The sequence below is a fragment of the Ammospiza caudacuta genome, chromosome Z, assembly GCF_027887145.1.
Source record: "Ammospiza caudacuta isolate bAmmCau1 chromosome Z, bAmmCau1.pri, whole genome shotgun sequence".
NCBI classification, from domain to species: Eukaryota; Metazoa; Chordata; class Aves; order Passeriformes; family Passerellidae; genus Ammospiza; species Ammospiza caudacuta.
This window is the reverse complement of record NC_080632.1, coordinates 65,365,510-65,383,309: the sequence shown is the minus strand read 5'-3', so window position 1 is coordinate 65,383,309 and position 17,800 is coordinate 65,365,510. Positions and strand designations below refer to the sequence as shown.

Here is a 17,800-nt window from a genome sequence, read left to right as displayed (position 1 = left end):
ACAGAGGAAATGGTTTAAAATGGCTAGATTTGCAACATTTAGAAAACAATTCTTGAGCACTCCAAAACGCCACTGAAAGCCTGTTTCAGATCTCTGGCTCTCTGCACGTCCATGCTGTCTGCATACAATAGATGTGAGTAACAAGAACACGATTTGAGTTCCAATAAAACAGTAAGAAAGTCACTGTAGTAAAACAAATGTAATGGTTTTGCCCTGTATGAGGAAGATCAAAGGTCTGAGTCACCCATTTGCAACAAATTTATAAAGAACTCCTCTTGGCTGGAGTTGCTCAAAGTCCAAAGACAATTAGACCACTGAGGCATGGTGACTTACAAATCAAAGCACAGAAGCCAAAGGAGTGAGGTGAGGGGAGGTAGCTCAGCAAATACAATAGAACATAACTTTTTGTCTGGAATCGAAGATTAGGAGATTAGGAGAACAGAAGAGCTGCAGTTACCTGGTGTGGCTGTTGGAGGACAGGCTTTCCCAGGGCTGCACACTACAGCCTGTGACTGCATAGGCTCCCCCACAGCTCCCATCCAGCTTCATCAGCAAGGCTTTTGCTGCATTCTCAGCTGTCTTCCTGCAGTCATGAGCCCTCTTAAGCATCTGTGTGACATTTTCATCACCTGTCTGGTCCCCTAGTTTTCAAGCAAACAATGTTTCAGACAGGAATTAAGGCAAGAGATCCCTCTACTCACTCTCAGTTTATACCAAGACAATGACAATAAATTACCAATCTATGAACTAAAAGCTACTTCACTTCCTTGTCAGCATCAGTGGTAACTGGGATACTGGCCCAAATGCACCCTGCTCCCAGTGACAAGTTCCAGGTACTTGCGGCTCCAGGCAACATGTTTTAAGTGATGCAAAATTTTAGCTTGTCTGTTTATACAGGGTGTGCATTTTGCATTAACATTAGGTTTGGATGCTCAAATTATGAACATACTGGAAAAGCCTCAGCCTCAATTACAACTCTTACTCCTGTCAGTGCAGTGTGGTTTCACGGCGTAGTCATCTCTGGAACTTCTCCTCACAGGCACCTTGATCTCAAGCCTGATGGTTTGCCAGAACACCTCCTTACAGGCTACCTGGCCAGACTGAAGAATTGCCCTGCTGCTGAGAAGCAGCCTCTCACGTTTTACAGTCATGCATACTAAGCCAAAAGAAAATTAGCCCTGGTTAAATTGCTATAATTTTTAGTGGTTATACAGCACCTGTGAAGCTGGTGAGCTTCAGGAGAAGCAGGACTGAAACCATCACTGTCACTACTCCTACATTCTTCCAGCTGCACTGCAGTCAAATCATTAAATTAAGACATGTTACTAGCTATAAGAAAATCTACGAATGTATTTGTAGATTAAGCTATACTATATTTATACTTTAGCAAAACTCAACAGCTTGCTCTGTGTTGGATTTTCATTTAATCCTTGTTCAAGTCAATTACCTGCACTGCAGACTTGCTGAGTGAAGTGCATGCACTAGAAGTAACATTAATGAATAAGAAAGGAAGGGTGAATGTTCTGTTAAGAGAAGTTGGATATGCTCAGCTTTAAGTGATGTAACTCCCATGAATTTTCCACTCACAGATGTTGATATAATGCTTGACTGATCTTCAAACCAAAAATCTGTTATTTTATCTAGGTGTGTTAATCAAATTTCATCATGAAGTAAAGGTACATAGACCATACACAACTTCCTCCATGCTATGCTGTGTAATGGGAAATCTGCACTATTTCTATCTCATGGCTGTAACTGATAATACCATAATTAACAGCTGTAGACAGATAGCTACGTAAAAATTTAATTACAGTCTCTTCTATAAAATACACATCAGATGAAATCCTACTCAACCCCAAAGTACTTCTCCCTTGTAAGATTTCTTTCTACCACCTAAAGGAATAGAAAATCCAAGTCTCAATTCACTTTTGCTACACACTGATCTCTGCCAGCTGGGAAAAGTTCCCTAGCACATGGTGGAAAGGAATGAACAGAGTTCGGAGAAAGGTGGAAAAAAATCTCAGACATCCCCTCTCCTGAGAAGCCAGTGCTCCTAACACACCATGCACTTGCTATGCATCAGCACAGTATGAAGAGTTATTCTTTGTCTGAATGCTTCTTTCTACTTGAAGATGACCATGACTGCCTTTTACTGTCAATTAAAGGAATGGAAATACTAACACTGGAATTTCATTGTGGAATCGCCTCTTTCTATCAGAAGAATGGAGCCAGCAGAAATGCCAAGCTCCAAATTTTGAACTGTACTGTACCTATGACAGTGGTTTGTTCCATTATTTAGCAGGCAGCATATTAAAAAACAACACCTAACCACAGGATTAACTAACAAAATAAGAAAAATCCAGAACATACAGGCTAAACAGAAGATAGAATATTTTAAAATTCTAGAGCAAAGGTAAAACAGGGGGTGAAAAATTACAGCCCTTAAAATTTTTTTTATTCGTAACTACTCAATGCTACTTTGTATTATTTTAATCCCAGTTTTTCACAGATTAGACTGTTTCTAGGGGATCAGTCTTGGTGAATCTGGATTTGCAACTACCACAGCTGTATGGCCCTAAGCCACCTGTGCTCACAAGTATTGTTTAATTATTCCACTCTGTACGGCTGCATGCCTACAACAATCTCACCCCTGCCAGAAGAGGCATCTCCTCGTGAAACCAACACAGGTGAACTTAAATTGCTCTCTTGCATTTTACCCCTATTTTTGAGGTGTATAAAATAATTTAAATAGTTAAAAACAAGAAATGACTGGAGAGCATTCTTAAGTAATGGGTGATGACATGATTCACCATTACAACCAATTCTACTGACAACTGACATGCCAAAAAACCCCAGGTAAATTAAGTGGTTCATTGACATCTTACCAACAGAACCAACACCTGCAGCTCTGAATTGTCCAAGAATGAGACTCTGCTCACTTTCTGCCAATGCCAACAGCAGCTCATATGCTTCTATGCACTGTTCACTGAAAGGGAAAACAAAAACCACACAAAATGTTAACTGCAATTTAAAGAAGAACAATACCTGCAATAGCAACAACAAAAAAAGAGCTATCTGATTAACTGTATGATTATCTACTACCTTTGTAGCAGCAGGGATATTAAAGAACATTATACACATAGCTTCTATCATGAGCATTCAGCAGTCTCCCCATTCTTATAACAGTGACAGGCTGGCCTCAAGTAATGTAACAAGCCAAAAGATAAGAGTGACCCAAAATAAAGCAAGCTCCAGAAGCATGTTTTAAACAGGTGGTCAAGATCCCTTTGAGAAACTTTTCCCAGACCTTCTTAGTATACAACCTACAGTATTCTATACTCTACAATACAATTATACTACACAAAGTGTTGCAAGAGGAAAAGATGCAAGAAAAATACTTTTTGCTCTGTCCTGGCTGTAAGATATTCCCCCTTACAACAGAATAGCTTCCAATTATATTTATGAGTCATGCAATCCCTGTTGTATTTTAATGTTTTTAAAAATCCATATTAATATACTATTAGCAATTTACACTTCATTGCAATTTGCTCAAGGCTGATAGTAAATAATACATTCTTTAAAAGGCACACAATTTGTTCCAAGACCAAACCTGCCAGTCCCAAATTAGTTGCAGTTGAAGGTGTTAAGTCACACTGTATTTTTGTGAACAGCTTGATGCAAATTTAGATACTAACTACCAAATACAAGCCATTAGTCTACAGTTCCAACTAATGTTGGAATGTTGGAATGACTAATACAAAGTCATTCTGAGTTATGTGGAGTATAACACTCTTGCTCCAGTGGTCTTGGGACAGGTACAGAGATCCTGTATCTTAAGGCTGTATTCAGCAACAGAGATTCAGTCTACACACAATCCCTAATTCAAACATTAATTCAGTATTTAAGAATGAAGAGATAAACCTCTACATTCCTGTTAGATGCTGGTCAACTATAGTTGAAATATACTGTAGGAATAACTTCAGTTGGGTAGTTTGTCAGGTAGTTTAACCCAAGGGGTGCTTTTTCAGGGAGAAAACAAAAAATTAACAGTATTACTACGGCACACCATCAACTTCACTCTTAAACACCTCTACCAAGTCTCCCCCCAGCTCCCTCTTCTTGGCTGAACCCCTTGTGTAGGTACATACCTGTACTGCAGTGCCAGCCGGAGGGCTGTGGCATTAGACTCGTACTTGCCCACAAGCATGCTCATCCTCTCTGCATTGCTCTTGCACTCCTCCAGTGTTATTGTCAGCAAGTCGTTCTGGGATTTCAGGTGCTCAATACGACTGCAAAAAAAAAAGGCAATTTGCAACCTTCAAGCTTAACTTGCAGTCACTGTTCTGAAAATTCTAGGATAATCCTATTTTGAAACAACAAAAATTTCTTAGTCTACACAAGTGTTTTTTAATGAAGATGGCAAAATCCATCAGTTCTGTATATCTTATCAAAAGCCAAGAGGACAGAAATTTCTCTCAGGTCATCCTCTTCTCCTCCTCATAAAACGTAGTCACAACCCTGTGCAGCAGCAGCAAGCAGAAAGCTGTACCCTTGTTTTGCAGCCACAAAACTGCATAAGATGGTTTCATATTAACCTTTGGCTCAATTTTTCTGCCTTCATTCCTCACTTTCTGCTGCCACATTTGCAAGTTGTTTTAAATGGCATATTCATTAGCGTGATTGTGGGTGTGTTCAGGGATCATGCAGTTGCATAAATGCCTCCTTTCTGCTGAAAATCCAGAGTAACCATTCCATCTGAAGTCATGTTTGGGTTGTGATTAGAGAGGCAACTTCCAAACTATGAATGAGGTTTCACTGGGGCAATGTAACCTCCAAATGTTCTGGCAAAAGTCAAACAGAAGCTTAACTGTAATGCCCTCCTCAATGAGGTTAACCCTGAAGATGAAAATGAAGATTTAGAGAATCAGTGTTATTGTTTATTCTCTCTGCTGACAACTGAACCATACATCAATATATTACACCTAACTGTAAAAATTGGATATATGCCAAAACCAGAGAGAAACAATTTGAAACCTTGCACAGGTAGATAATGAAGAAATCCATGCCATCCAGGACTCTAAAATCACTGACTTCTTGACAAAGAAGACTAAGAAGGGCTAGTATATATGATTGTCGGAACAAAGCCCTGACTTTTCTAGATGTTAGAACTGCCACTTTCCACTTTCCATATCTTGACATCTTCTATAATGGTACATGTTGTCAAAGCATAATTGTGCAGTGTACAGAAAAAAAAGAAAGAAAAAAGAAAACAAGAATTATGTTTTGCAGCATTACAAAAACATGAGCTATAAATACAAAGAGATATTGTACTGATAAGACTAAATTTGAACTAGTGTAGGGAAGACAGAATTTGGATAGAGATATGCTGAGACACAATTCTCATACTCCTGATCTACAGTTTTGATTTTATATGCCAAAAAAAGACATGAAACACTGGCTTTGATGGAGCTTGATAAAGGATAACACCAACAGTATTTTAACTGCAACCACAAAGCTGCAATCTCTCTTCTGCAGACAGAAACCTATTTGCTGGTATATATGCCCCACCACCACGCATGAGTACATTTATTGAGACATTTAATTGCTATTATTCTGTTTCTTCAGGACAAAACAAAGCAAGCTAATTTCAGAATGATGCAGATGAAATTATGGGAGTCCTTATTTCAAGGAATAATGTGTCTTATGAAAAAAAAATGCCATGACTACTTGGTCAGCCACACAGAGGGACACTCCAGAGTGCAGACAGGGGAAGGTGCTGTGCTGATCTATTAATGCACAAACCCATAGCCATGGAAAGAATCCTTAGCACACAACTGAATCTCATCTTCAGCAAGCACATTCCGTGTTTATCTGCAGCTGTCACAGCTGAGCTGCAACTGAACTAAGAAATTATCAGAAAGGGTAAAAAAAAGAGTCAACTCTAACAAAGCTAACAGAAGACAACATGTGTGAGCACATCTAAATTTCTTGCTCACCTATTTAATCTCTCCGTTTCCACTTCAAACTCTCGGATTTTGCTTTCAGAGATAGCAGATCCATGTGAATAGAGAGTCTGGAAGATTTCCTGGATGTTTGAGCAGTCTTGGAGGGAATGTGCCAAATGTTCAGCCACGGAACTAGATACCTGTACAGGGCAGTTAATAGATCATTGTGAAGAGATACCCACTGGATTTCTCCCAGATAACTTCAGCATTGCGAACTGCATTTGCTTGCATGCACTCACTTCAATGCATTCATTATTCAGTTTTTGTTATGAATTTTACATTGAACAGAACATTTACAAGATTCCACTTTTAGAAGCTATTTTGTTCTAAAATTCTACAAACCAAGGGTGAAGTCCACTATTTCATTATACATTTAAAAAGCCTACTATGCAAGTTATTTATGTTCTTGAGAGCTAAGCAAAGGGTTAGAGCCAAGTTCTTCAGTAAAAGAAATATTAACACACAGTAACAACAGCGTTATTGATTTACACTGGCATTTCAAAATCAGAATCCAGTACACTGTTGAAAGTTGTGAAACGAAATTGAAGAGTCTTCCTGAAAAACATTTTGGTGGAACTGACTTCAAAATTTTCCTCTTGAATTCACTCATGAGAATGACTTCTAGCCACTTGTTTTCAGAAAATGAGATCTTAATACTGGGTGAAATATTCTTTGTTGATGTATTTTGCTCAAACTAGCTTTTAAAGTGTTTTCAGATAGTCCACATTAATCATTTTATTTAGAAAACAATGCTTTTATTGGAACATGGATCATGCAAGAACACAGTTCTTAGTTCTTACCCCTATGCTGCTGATTTCTGATCCTAAGACAGGTCTATCAGATGATGAAGACTCTGATCTTGTCTTTGACAACTTCACTCTTTCAGCAATCTGCAAGTCAGAATGCTACACAGGTTACACAGCAGCCCACACTCCATAAAGATCACACTAACCTCATCTATTCTCTAGTTATACTTGCAAAGCTGAAGCAAACTGCTAGAGAACTGAGCCCTGAGTTGTAACTGGGAGAACTACAATCAATAATGTTTAATTCCTCTCCACGGCTCAAGTTCACGGACCTGCTCAGGACTCCCCTAAACATCTCCCAGCTAATCCCACGCTTGCATGGCACAAAATGAAGCCTGCTTTTTCCAGGTCAGGAGAAGGGTTACAAACACACAAACCCCACCTTGGCGATGGGAATGTCGTTGCTGCTGCTGCTGGTGCTCAGCTCTCCTGTGCTGGGGTTGACGGGGCGGTTGGCAGGAGTCAGGCGGCTCGGGCTGGACGGGCCAGTGGCTTGCACACTCTGCAAACGAGTCTGCAGCTCCCGAACCTGCCACAAAACATAACATTGTGGTTTTCCCTCTTTTATGGTTTAAACAGTCTGGAGATTTTCTCATTGTCTAGCCAAGTGTAACTGCTTCCAGCCTCAGTACAGAAGTTACATTTTTGTACTGTGGTGGCTGCTACGTTTTCACATGGGGAGCAGATGAGTGGAGGTTATTTTTAAATCCCACTGCTATCAGTTTTTTAAAATATGTGCAATGTGGAAATATGCAGAATACTGTAGAATAAGTACTCAAAGTTTCAGCTGTACTATAGGTATAGAAATTATTCTCTTTGGGGTAAAGCTATAGCTACAGTCTAAGATGATGATGGCTAAACAAATCAAATTATAATCCTCCTGTTAATGGAAAACTCCAGTGCTGAAAAAAACTCTTGACATAAATAAATCACATGATGACTTGGTCATATTTAAAGGTTAAAGAAATTCAAACATTAATCATGCTTTGAAACTACAGTCAACTAAAACTACCATTTAGTGAGTAATGTATAGACAAAAAAAAAAATACCAGTAAAGTACTCAACCAACAGTTTGCAAAAGCTCTCTGTAAACATACCCTGCAAACACTGCATGGTCTTCATAACACACCAAATACTTGCAGAACTGATGTCAAAAGATTTTCAGTTTAAAGGTTAAAAAAAAAAAGAAAGGTCTGCTGGAGCTAAACTGTAGCTGTGCTAAAGATTATAGTGTTTACCTTGGAATAATTCTTAACAGACAAGGAATAAATGGTCTGCTTAACACAACAGCTATGACACAAGGTGAAATGACAGAGCTCATTTTTCCCACAGATCTCAAACGGAGTGTGAGATGAGAGAACGTGAAGGAAATAATCTAAAGAGGAAATTCCCCTAAACACAGTTGTCCTTAAATACACAGGTTTCTATGTGATTTTGTTGGAACAGTCCCTCTACAAAACTGAACTTGTGAAATTTTATTAGAAGTCAAGTAAAGTGAAGCCCATTTGATATCTCCCCTTGTATGAAGCATGAAATGCAATTGTGATTCATACTGTCTAAAGAAAGGTAGGATTTTATACTAAATACATTTATACAAAGACTAAGAAAGCTGAAATCCCTTAGTCAAAAACCCCCAGATTTAAAGTTGCATCAAAGCTTAGACTTTCTTAGGTGTAGGTGCATCTGGACAGTGTTAATCAATCTTTGCTTGAAGCAGCAGCAGCAGTCATGTTCTCTGTACAACAGATACTTCAACCCACTGCAGAGACCTGAGTTCAAGTTGGAATGCTCTCCAGTCATCAAGGCAGTATTTCATGCCTCCTACAATCTTCTACAGCCTGCTCCTATTTCCTGAAGAGTATCCCTGCCTCTCTCCACTCTGTTGTATGCAAACTGAAGGAAGAGTGCCCGCACACTTAGTGTCAAAAGAATTTTTAGGTAATTACAAATTACAAAAAACCAAAAAAAACAGTCTGTGTGCTTTACATAACATGGTATTTTTAAAACGCCATAGGTGGCAATAATAAAAACACATGAAGTCACACTGCACTTTTGAGTTCCCTGTTCAGTTGTGGAGGAGCTCTACACCTTGAACGAAATGATTTCAAACAACTAAAGTACACAAAACCTCAAATCAAATCCCCCAGTGTTAAAAGTAACTTGCTGAAAAATTATATGGGTGCTTGACCCAGAATTATGTATCATAAATGCAATTATCTCATGAAGTTAACTGAGCAGAGTGTATGAAGTGGACATCCATAGCTCATGTCTTCTACATATTTGCAGCTAAGGCATCCTTTGTTCATACAAACATATTTAGCTTCAACATGGGTATTGCTGCAAACATGGGTAGAATGCAAACCTTAAGGAAAAAATGCTCTATTGGTGCAAACCAATAATTTCAGCCTGTTGATACGCATAAACTTGAAATAAACCACACATGCATATTTTTGCTTGCAGATGTGGAGCAAACAATGCAGACAGGATTTGTACTGTGGCATTGACACTGAGAAAACAAAAACAGCAACCCAAAAACTTCATCAAGTAATTGACATTTATTACTATTTCTTTCAATCAGGCTGTTCCAAATTAAATTCTCCAAATGCTGAAGTTACAGCACTGTATAAAAGCAAACAAATAGGAAGACTGTTTGGATATATTCTTTATAAAATAAAATGACAGCCTCCATGTCCAGCTTAAAAATTGCTAAAATATTCACCTATTCTCAGAAGCCAGTCCTGTATCACACAAACCTTTAATGCAGATAGGTTTCCTTTATTCTGTGTTTTCTTACTGTGAAGTAACTATTGGCCAGGTTTACAAAGCTAATTATTCATACAAATCTGTAAAACAACACTGGCAACAGAAAGAGAAATTATCACAGTTAAGAGTGTAGTAAGGTAAAGCTTTGCTCAGGAAAGCACTTCTAGAAGAAAACTCAGAGCACAGCACAATTATTAATCTGTGCAACTCACTGCCTTAATATTGTATCATAGAAGAAGCCATGAAAAGTAGCTGCCTGCTTATCTGTCATTCTTGGGGTATTTACTAAGTCAGGCCTTCATTTATGAAATTACATGCTGAACTGACTGCTATAAATAACTGCACTAATTTTAGCAACACTCAGTACTGGATGCTAATTGTGAGCAGGATAACAGGGTCAGTTTGTCTGACTGGTAAAATCACGCATCTCACAATTCACACATTCAGCAAGCATCTCACAGCTGGGCTGCCCATCTACCACACTGCCCAAAGACACATTAGGTAACTATTTCTGGTCACCAAAAACTGCATTTTAAATAGATGAGTATGCAGCATCTTTTCAGAAAGTACTTTTCCACACTGGTAGCTATTCTACAGAAAAAATAAAGAATTACCAAAGACAGGAAAAAATACCCCAAACCAAAACCAGAGTTTGGTGAATGCACAGGTTATGAAAGGACTGGTTTTAAAAGCAAGATTAAAAATTGTCTGACTCCCTCTGTCAAGTCTTTAGCATCATTACCAATGTAATATAAATGATTCTGAAGATTAATGCATAGAATGAAGGTAAACTGCAGTACTGCACATGAGACACAATAAACACTTGGAAATGGGAGAGAGAGGAAGGGAATATCTTACAGGAAATTGATGACAAAATTGGCAAAATGCAATGGGTAAAGACAAGTATAGAAACAAACCCAAAAAAGTTACATTTTAACACAGGGAAAGTGTGGATATCTGAGTTTGGGAAGAGGGATAACCAGGAAGGATTTAAAGAAAAATTTCTTGAGTCCTTGCATCACACTAGTTTAAAAACAGAAATATGCAGAAGGGTATAAAAATTGCCATAAACTCCTGAAGCACTACAATGAGGTGGAAACTGTCTGGCAAGCAGATCTTACTATGTGGTCAGAAAAAAAAAAGGAGTTGAGAATGAAGGGGAAAAGGAGAAATTCAGGGAAATGTCTGTTAAATCCAGAAAAAAATATAGGGAAAGATCTTCCAAATGACTGAAGGAAGTCCAAGAAATTACAGAAGTAAAGAAGTGCTGTAACCCTGGAAAGAGCAGGTGCATTAGGTGAGACACAAGGCATCAGAACCATTAGGTTTCAGAGCAATGGACAGCCTAGATACAAAAGAAAGGTCATGTGCAAACAGATGTTCTCAAGTTATTAATATGAACAAAAGTAACTCAAAATGTCACTTATTAATATTTGATGTTATGCAATTGAACCAATTGTTGAACTGCATTTTTAATTTTTTTCCTTTGAATGCTGAGAATTGGAATAGGAAATACTGAAAAATTAAAGGTAATTTCTGATCACCTTAAGAACGAAATAAAAAGAAACCAGGAGTAGAAGACAAAAGGGGCTGACACACTATAGCAATGTTCAATTTATGAAAGACTTGATAAGCTATTAACAGGCATCACAGACATGTTTGTTCAAATGCACTGTGGGCTACAGAAAAATATTTCATTGGAATATTCTTATTATTTGTAACCATGACTCTGAGAAGCATGTTTTTAGTCTTTTTATTTTGCACATGCATAGTGACAACTACATGATTCATTAACATATCCCACATAAAACACTACAGCTACGAACTGCCTGTTTCTGTCACTGATTTCCACATTCAAAGGACACCTGCTGCTTTTGTTTCTAAACCAGTTTCAAATGAGAGACATGCCTGTGATTCTTTTCCCTCTACCCTACTTGTGACCTGTTTCATCATACAGTACCTTTCAACCCTTCAAGTAACAGCTCTTTCCCCCCTCAGCATTTTAATGCTGCTTCATTTCCTTTCCCCTGTTACAACAGAGGAGGAAGACGAAGTACAACAAACCACAGGGAGTGAACTTCTCCCACTTTCTAATTTATTCATGCATACTGCATATCTGTGGAGGAGAAGATGCCAAATCAAACACCAGTGTAACCATTTGAGCTGCTCTGAGGGTCTTTCCCAGCCAAAAAAATGCCTTGCCTTTCATTTAGTCCTAGTGTTGATCATTTTCAGCCAGATAATTTTCTGCCTTTCCTATATCATGAGCACCAGAGCAAACAAAGTTTGCTGAGTTCCTATCTATTGTCTTGTGGGATCAACTGAGTATGGTAAAGAAATCTTTCCTGGTATCTATAAGGTCAATTAAACACTGAGTATTTGCTTGTAAGTTTGGAATCAGAAATAAAACTCTACTTTGTTGACACCTAAGAGGAGATACTACTGCATAAGCAAATACCATGCAAGTGAAGGATACAGAGAATGGAAATAGCTTTGGGCTGCTACCTCAGGTTTCTGGTGCTCACCAACAGACAAAGGAGACAGAATAGCTCCAGGGTCACTTTAAGCTGTGCAAGCAGATAATAATCTCTAAGGGCCCACAATGTATCAGTGTTCTCCTGCAATCTGGTACAATACCTTCTGATCCCAACAGGAATGACTACAAAACAGAGTCCAGCAGATCCTGCCAGCTTTGTGTTATCTGAGAACAATATGGGCCCAAGAACACCTTCAATGCCAAGGATCTGAGTCCTGCTGTGGCATGGGTAGGTTTCAACTGTTCACAAGAACCACATATTTTAGGAGAGCCCTCTGCTAAAATCAAAGTTCTCTGGAGTGGGGAATGTGGGCAGCTGATGGCATCACACATAAAATGCTAATTTTCTACTACTCCACAGACTATGTTTTCATTAGGGTCTTAGCTGAAGACAGCTAATGAAGTGGTTTTGTTCTGGTCAGTTTGGTGATTTCAGCTGAGTTTGGAGAAGGTACAGAAAAACCTTCACAACCAGAAGCATGGGATTAACTGAACAAGCTGACATATGGCTCATGCAGAACAGATTTAACAGACTTCCAGAGCTGGAACTGCCTTTTCATTTCAGACTTAGTTCTTCAGAAAACCCTCAGGGAAGTCTGAATGCTGCCCACACCCACTGCCTTTTATGCCAAACAACTCCTTAAGACTGTGCTGAGGTACCACTTATCTGACAACTTTTATGGGCAGTAATTAAAACCCACAATTTTTACTTTACTGTCAGGATGGAGTTTATATGCTGCTTCACTGCTGCTCATCTGAATCCCCTGCTGAACGCAAGGGCTTTTGTGTAAGAACAGAAATATTACTTTTTCTTCTACTACTTAAGCCTGTTACTCTGTGTAGCAGTTGTAAATAGTGCTGACCTGATTACAGCCTTATTCTCATGTAATAATAATCATCCCACAGACTGGTACAGAAGTTCCCCACCATCTTATCTGTATTACTGGATTCAGGATTATGGTCAGCTATGTTTAAGCAGTTTCTAGGGCACTGACCAGCCTGGATCTAAATAGATTTTACTTTTAATGCAACAAAATAATGCAGAGGTAAAATAAACCTCTGCATTATGAAATTAGCTGTTACACTGCAGACAACCTACAGAAGTAAGCAATTACCTCACTCGCTAATGACTTGTGAGAAACAAACTCTGAATGTATGTTGTTTCTTAGCTACTGTTCCAGAGAGCAGCTCAATCTGTTAACTGAGCGCAGTAAATTAAATTAAATTTCCAACAAGCCTGAGAAAAATGTATTGAAAGCACTCTGCTTGATTGCACGCATTGGTCTGAAGGAACAGACCTATTGATCTGGTCAACTTCAAGCTTGTTCACTTCACCCAATTTAATTTGAGAAGGGCAATAACTAAATTTTAGTTGGATCTCCTTTCCCACTCTCCAGGGAAATAATTTGAAATGACTTTTGAGTTCAGGTGGCACATAGAAAATATTTCATAGGTCAAAGAAAACATTTTTTTGTTGCCACTATGGACATGAAGCTACATTAAAAATGCAAATATGGTCTCCAGTGCAACAATTACATGGTATGCAGACAGGGTCATATGTCACAAATTAACTTCTCTGGTGGGGGTAATAAATCAGTTGTTCTGCATTATAAGGATGATATTAATTACCAGATTTCAGTAAAGTCCTCTGTAGTTACAAATAACTGAAACAAGCTGATGACCTTAATTCTGCTTCCATCAGAGATACTTCCAGAATAGAGAACTGGAACTGCTGGCAGCCAGACAAAACATAGCAGAATTGTGAAAAGATGCTAAGGCTGGCTCTAGAATTAATGCAGCTGTGTTAGCTTGGCTTTTTCTGCTTTCCTTTGGATACAATCCTGATGTAATGATCCTGGTTTTAACAGGTATCCTTGCATAGCCATGCATTTCATTATACAAAGATAACTTTAATATTTTAAAGTTCCATTTAGAAAGTAGCACTCCTTACTGTTTATTCAGAACCACAATCTTCCTGTGTCTTGGACACCACACAGTCCAGCTTCTGGCCTCATACAGCCACAAGTGTTTTGTGTTATTCTGTTCTTGCTCCAGTTTTGTCCCTGAGTTTAGAGAGCTGTTGCTCCCATTTTTATTTTCTTTCTCTCGCATTTGTAAAGAGAAAACAAATTAAGAATTTGTTTTACCATGCTGAACAGGACACGTCCCTACTCTACAGACAACAATCATTTCTTTGACCATTGTCTACATAATTTTTTGCCACTTTAAACTGCACTTTTAAGAGATAAAAATGACATATAACATTCCAGATCAGATCTCACCACTTTTTATACAGTTTTTCCAAGCCCTATTGAAAATAACTTCTCTGGTACCGCATAGGACTCAATTTGCTACTATGGCTCAGCCATGCTGATCCCTAAGAGTACAACACCAATTCCTTCCCCTTTTCTGTTTCTCAGCTGAGGAGCTCCTAGATGTCAGCATTAATTCTTGTTACCATTCTTTTAAGCCCTTTAACTTGCATGCTGTACTTCTCAAAACAGGAATCTTTTTGTGTACTCAAGGCCACCTATCTTTCTCTTGTTTGATATCTCAGTATTGATCTGTGTCACCTGGAGTGTCAATAATTGCATTTGTGTAAGCAAATTTCTCAAGCACACACTTCAACTCTCAGCCTGCTTGTGCTGATGTCCACCTCCTCAGTTTGGCAAGAACCCAGCCAGTCCATAAATGTGACTTCTGTAGCTCAAGGGGTAGTATTGCCTCCAGTAAAAAAAATTGTCATTATCAGTTCAAAATTTCAGGACTGAAAACAACCCATGGTATATAATAAGACAAAAATTTACAATGGAAAAGTTGAAGTGATTTTGCTTTATAGGATTCGAGATTACTATTCTTGCCTCATCACACCTGACTTTTTAGCGTTAGGACAGGACAGGGAGTTTTGAAAAGGTAATTTGAGTCTTCATACCTCAAGATTGCAAATCTCACACGATGTAGCTCATGCTATAATGGCACAGTCACTGCAGAGCAATGTTAGTTTAGAACAGCAAAAAAAGCTAATCTGGTGGCAACGGGTAAAGAGTAATACCTGCAATAGTTTACCATGATATGGTGGTCTGAATTGTCACTTAAACTGAACACAAACTTGAAACTGCCTGTTTTAAAAATAAAAAAAAACTTCTATCTAAACAAAACTCTGCAAATTTACCAGGTACAAAGTTAACAAATTTTAAAAGTAACTGAGATTGAGGTCACATTCTCTTGGATCTTGCATATTTTTTGTGAAGAATCTTTCCCCCCTCTTTTTTTTTCTCACTTTGGACACCACACAAAGCACAAAGCACAAAGCCTTTATCTGACCTTAAAGCATCATAAAATGTAGACAGGGAAGCAGGACATGGCATGGAACTACTCATTGTTCAGTATGAGAATTACTGCCCACTGACAGGAGTCCTGCTCTTTTTGTTTCTCCTAATCACAAATTGAATTCCCATCAAAAACAAAGAAATATTTGTTGTTTACAGGAAAAAATAGCCTCAAAGGAAAATTCACTAGATGAACATCTGCTTTCTCTATATCAGAGTTACATATGCTTCCTTTAAGATGATTATCAGTTTTTCTGATTTCTGAAATCAGGCTGTTTTTGCACGATGGCTGTTTTTCACAAACTCTTTTTCAATTATGTTCAGTTCTGTCCTAGCTTCGTCATTTGTACAGCCAAGCTTTGAAAGCAAAAAGCCCTACAACGAGCACAGGAAGTGAGATTAAAGATAGGCCTGTTCTGGTGACAAAACCACACAGGCTGGAGGAAGAAGAAAGTGTCATCTGTACAGCAGCCTTACCCTTCTACGCAGCCTGTCTCTCTCCTCACGGACAGCGTTCATGGTGGCCTTGGTCCTGTTGAGCTCCTCCTCTTTGCTGCACAACATGGCTGTGAGGCTCTCATTCTCTTCCCGCAGGCCAGCCAGCTCCTTCTCCCACCGAGACCTCTCCTCAGAAAGGTTTGGATAAAGGTCACGTCCCAGCACTCCCTCAATCTCCTCCACAGTCTGCAAAAACACAGTCATTAACAAACAGAAAGGGCCAAAGACAACTGAACAGGATTAATGGGCAGATTGAGTGTTAACAGGCAACTCTACACACTCATACATACACCCCCAGCCTCTCAACACCATTAGTCTGCTTCTTTTGTTTGCTAAGTAAAATCAAACCAAATTATTACTTATTTTCTTTGACAGTTTGACCATTTCATTAAAACATTTCATACTGACAAACACCAAAGCAGACAAATACATGCAAATAAAACATGTCACCTGTGAATGACAGCAATCCTGGTAGTTTAATCTCAGAATATTTTAGAACAAATCAATAACTCCTTGTCATGGGTGAGTGCTGTACTTATTGTTTCCCTGCTGAGTAACAGGCAGAAATGAGTAGTCAGTGAATGTGCATGGCATGGGGCCTTATTTATTGCTAGACTAATGCCACAAAAGGGCAATAAAAAGACTGGGAGAGGATTAAAAGAGGGTTCTTAGTTCCCATGTCCCTGAGTATGTTCTTTCCTTGAGGTGACAGCGAAATGAAAGGAAGAACTCTGGCCTTGACTAGTCTTACAGAGGATGTTACAGCCTTTCTAGTATCTAAAAAAAGCTGAGTTTCTGTGGGACACAATGATATCCAGCACTTCCTGTCCCACCTCTGTGCTCAGAGCTGTGTAGACACTGCTCAGTTCGAGGGACATTTCACGAAATTCCAGTGGGCAAAACTGAACTACGAGCACCCACCAAAACCAAGGGAACACTGCCATGACTGAACTGACTGTCAGGCTGGCCACTAACATGCTGAAACACAGCATAACAGGGTACGCTGTGCCTGAGCTCCATGTCTAACTATGGAAGATATCTGCAACCAGCAAAACCACTCCAAATGTTGTCCATAAGCTTTTAATCTCCCTGAAAACAGTGTGCATTGAAATGATGGGAAGAAACATGGAAAATAAAAGAATATATGACATCACTGGTAATGCAGAAAGTTTCACTTAATTGGCTAATCCAAAAACAAGTTATAGCTAAAGCCTATACTTTTACACCTAATATGGAAGACAACTGATGCACCAAGGTTAACAATATTCTATTTAGTTGCTTAATTCAAAAGAACATTTATATCCTGATCTGTCCCTTCCAATTCAGCATATTCTAGGAATCTATGATTCTATATATTACTGAATATTTACTGCTTTGTTTACTTCTTTAAATTGGGAGGGACCAAAAGAGCCAACTAGACTACAACTGAAAATAATAAGGCTAGACTACAACTGAAAATAATAAGCCTAGCTGGAGACACTTTTTTCTCCCTGCAATAAATCTTACCAGTGTTTTCAGCATTGTCTGACTTTGAGGTATCAATGAAATTTTATTATTTCTTCAGTTTATCCTTTTGAATTGTATTTCATGTCTCTCTTACATAAAAGTGCAATACATTTTAGAGCCACAATTATGAAACTCTATTGACAGAGTATCAGAGTATCTACACTGTAATTCTGCTTACAGGAAATTGAAATTACTTTTCTGAAAAAGCAAAGGCTTGCAACATCCCTGTGAGGTGAAAGAAGCTGCAAGTCTCCCTTGTATTAGCTTCACTTGGACCCATAGGTCTCAAATTATAACCAGGTAAATTATTTCAACACAGCATGAGGATGAGTTCAAGATCTGAATAAGCACAGGGTG

General features: G+C 38.6%; 1 protein-coding gene across 1 annotated transcript in view; it reads right to left on the bottom strand.

Moving 5' to 3' along the window:
- Nucleotides 1-17,800, bottom strand: part of MCC (MCC regulator of WNT signaling pathway) — a 181,051-nt gene that overhangs the window by 26,019 nt on the left and 137,232 nt on the right. Inside the window, 7 exon segments of the mRNA XM_058823775.1 lie at nucleotides 458-641; nucleotides 2,886-2,986; nucleotides 4,149-4,289; nucleotides 5,997-6,145; nucleotides 6,806-6,895; nucleotides 7,194-7,340; nucleotides 15,917-16,123. Coding sequence (XP_058679758.1) covers nucleotides 458-641; nucleotides 2,886-2,986; nucleotides 4,149-4,289; nucleotides 5,997-6,145; nucleotides 6,806-6,895; nucleotides 7,194-7,340; nucleotides 15,917-16,123 — 1,019 coding nt within the window.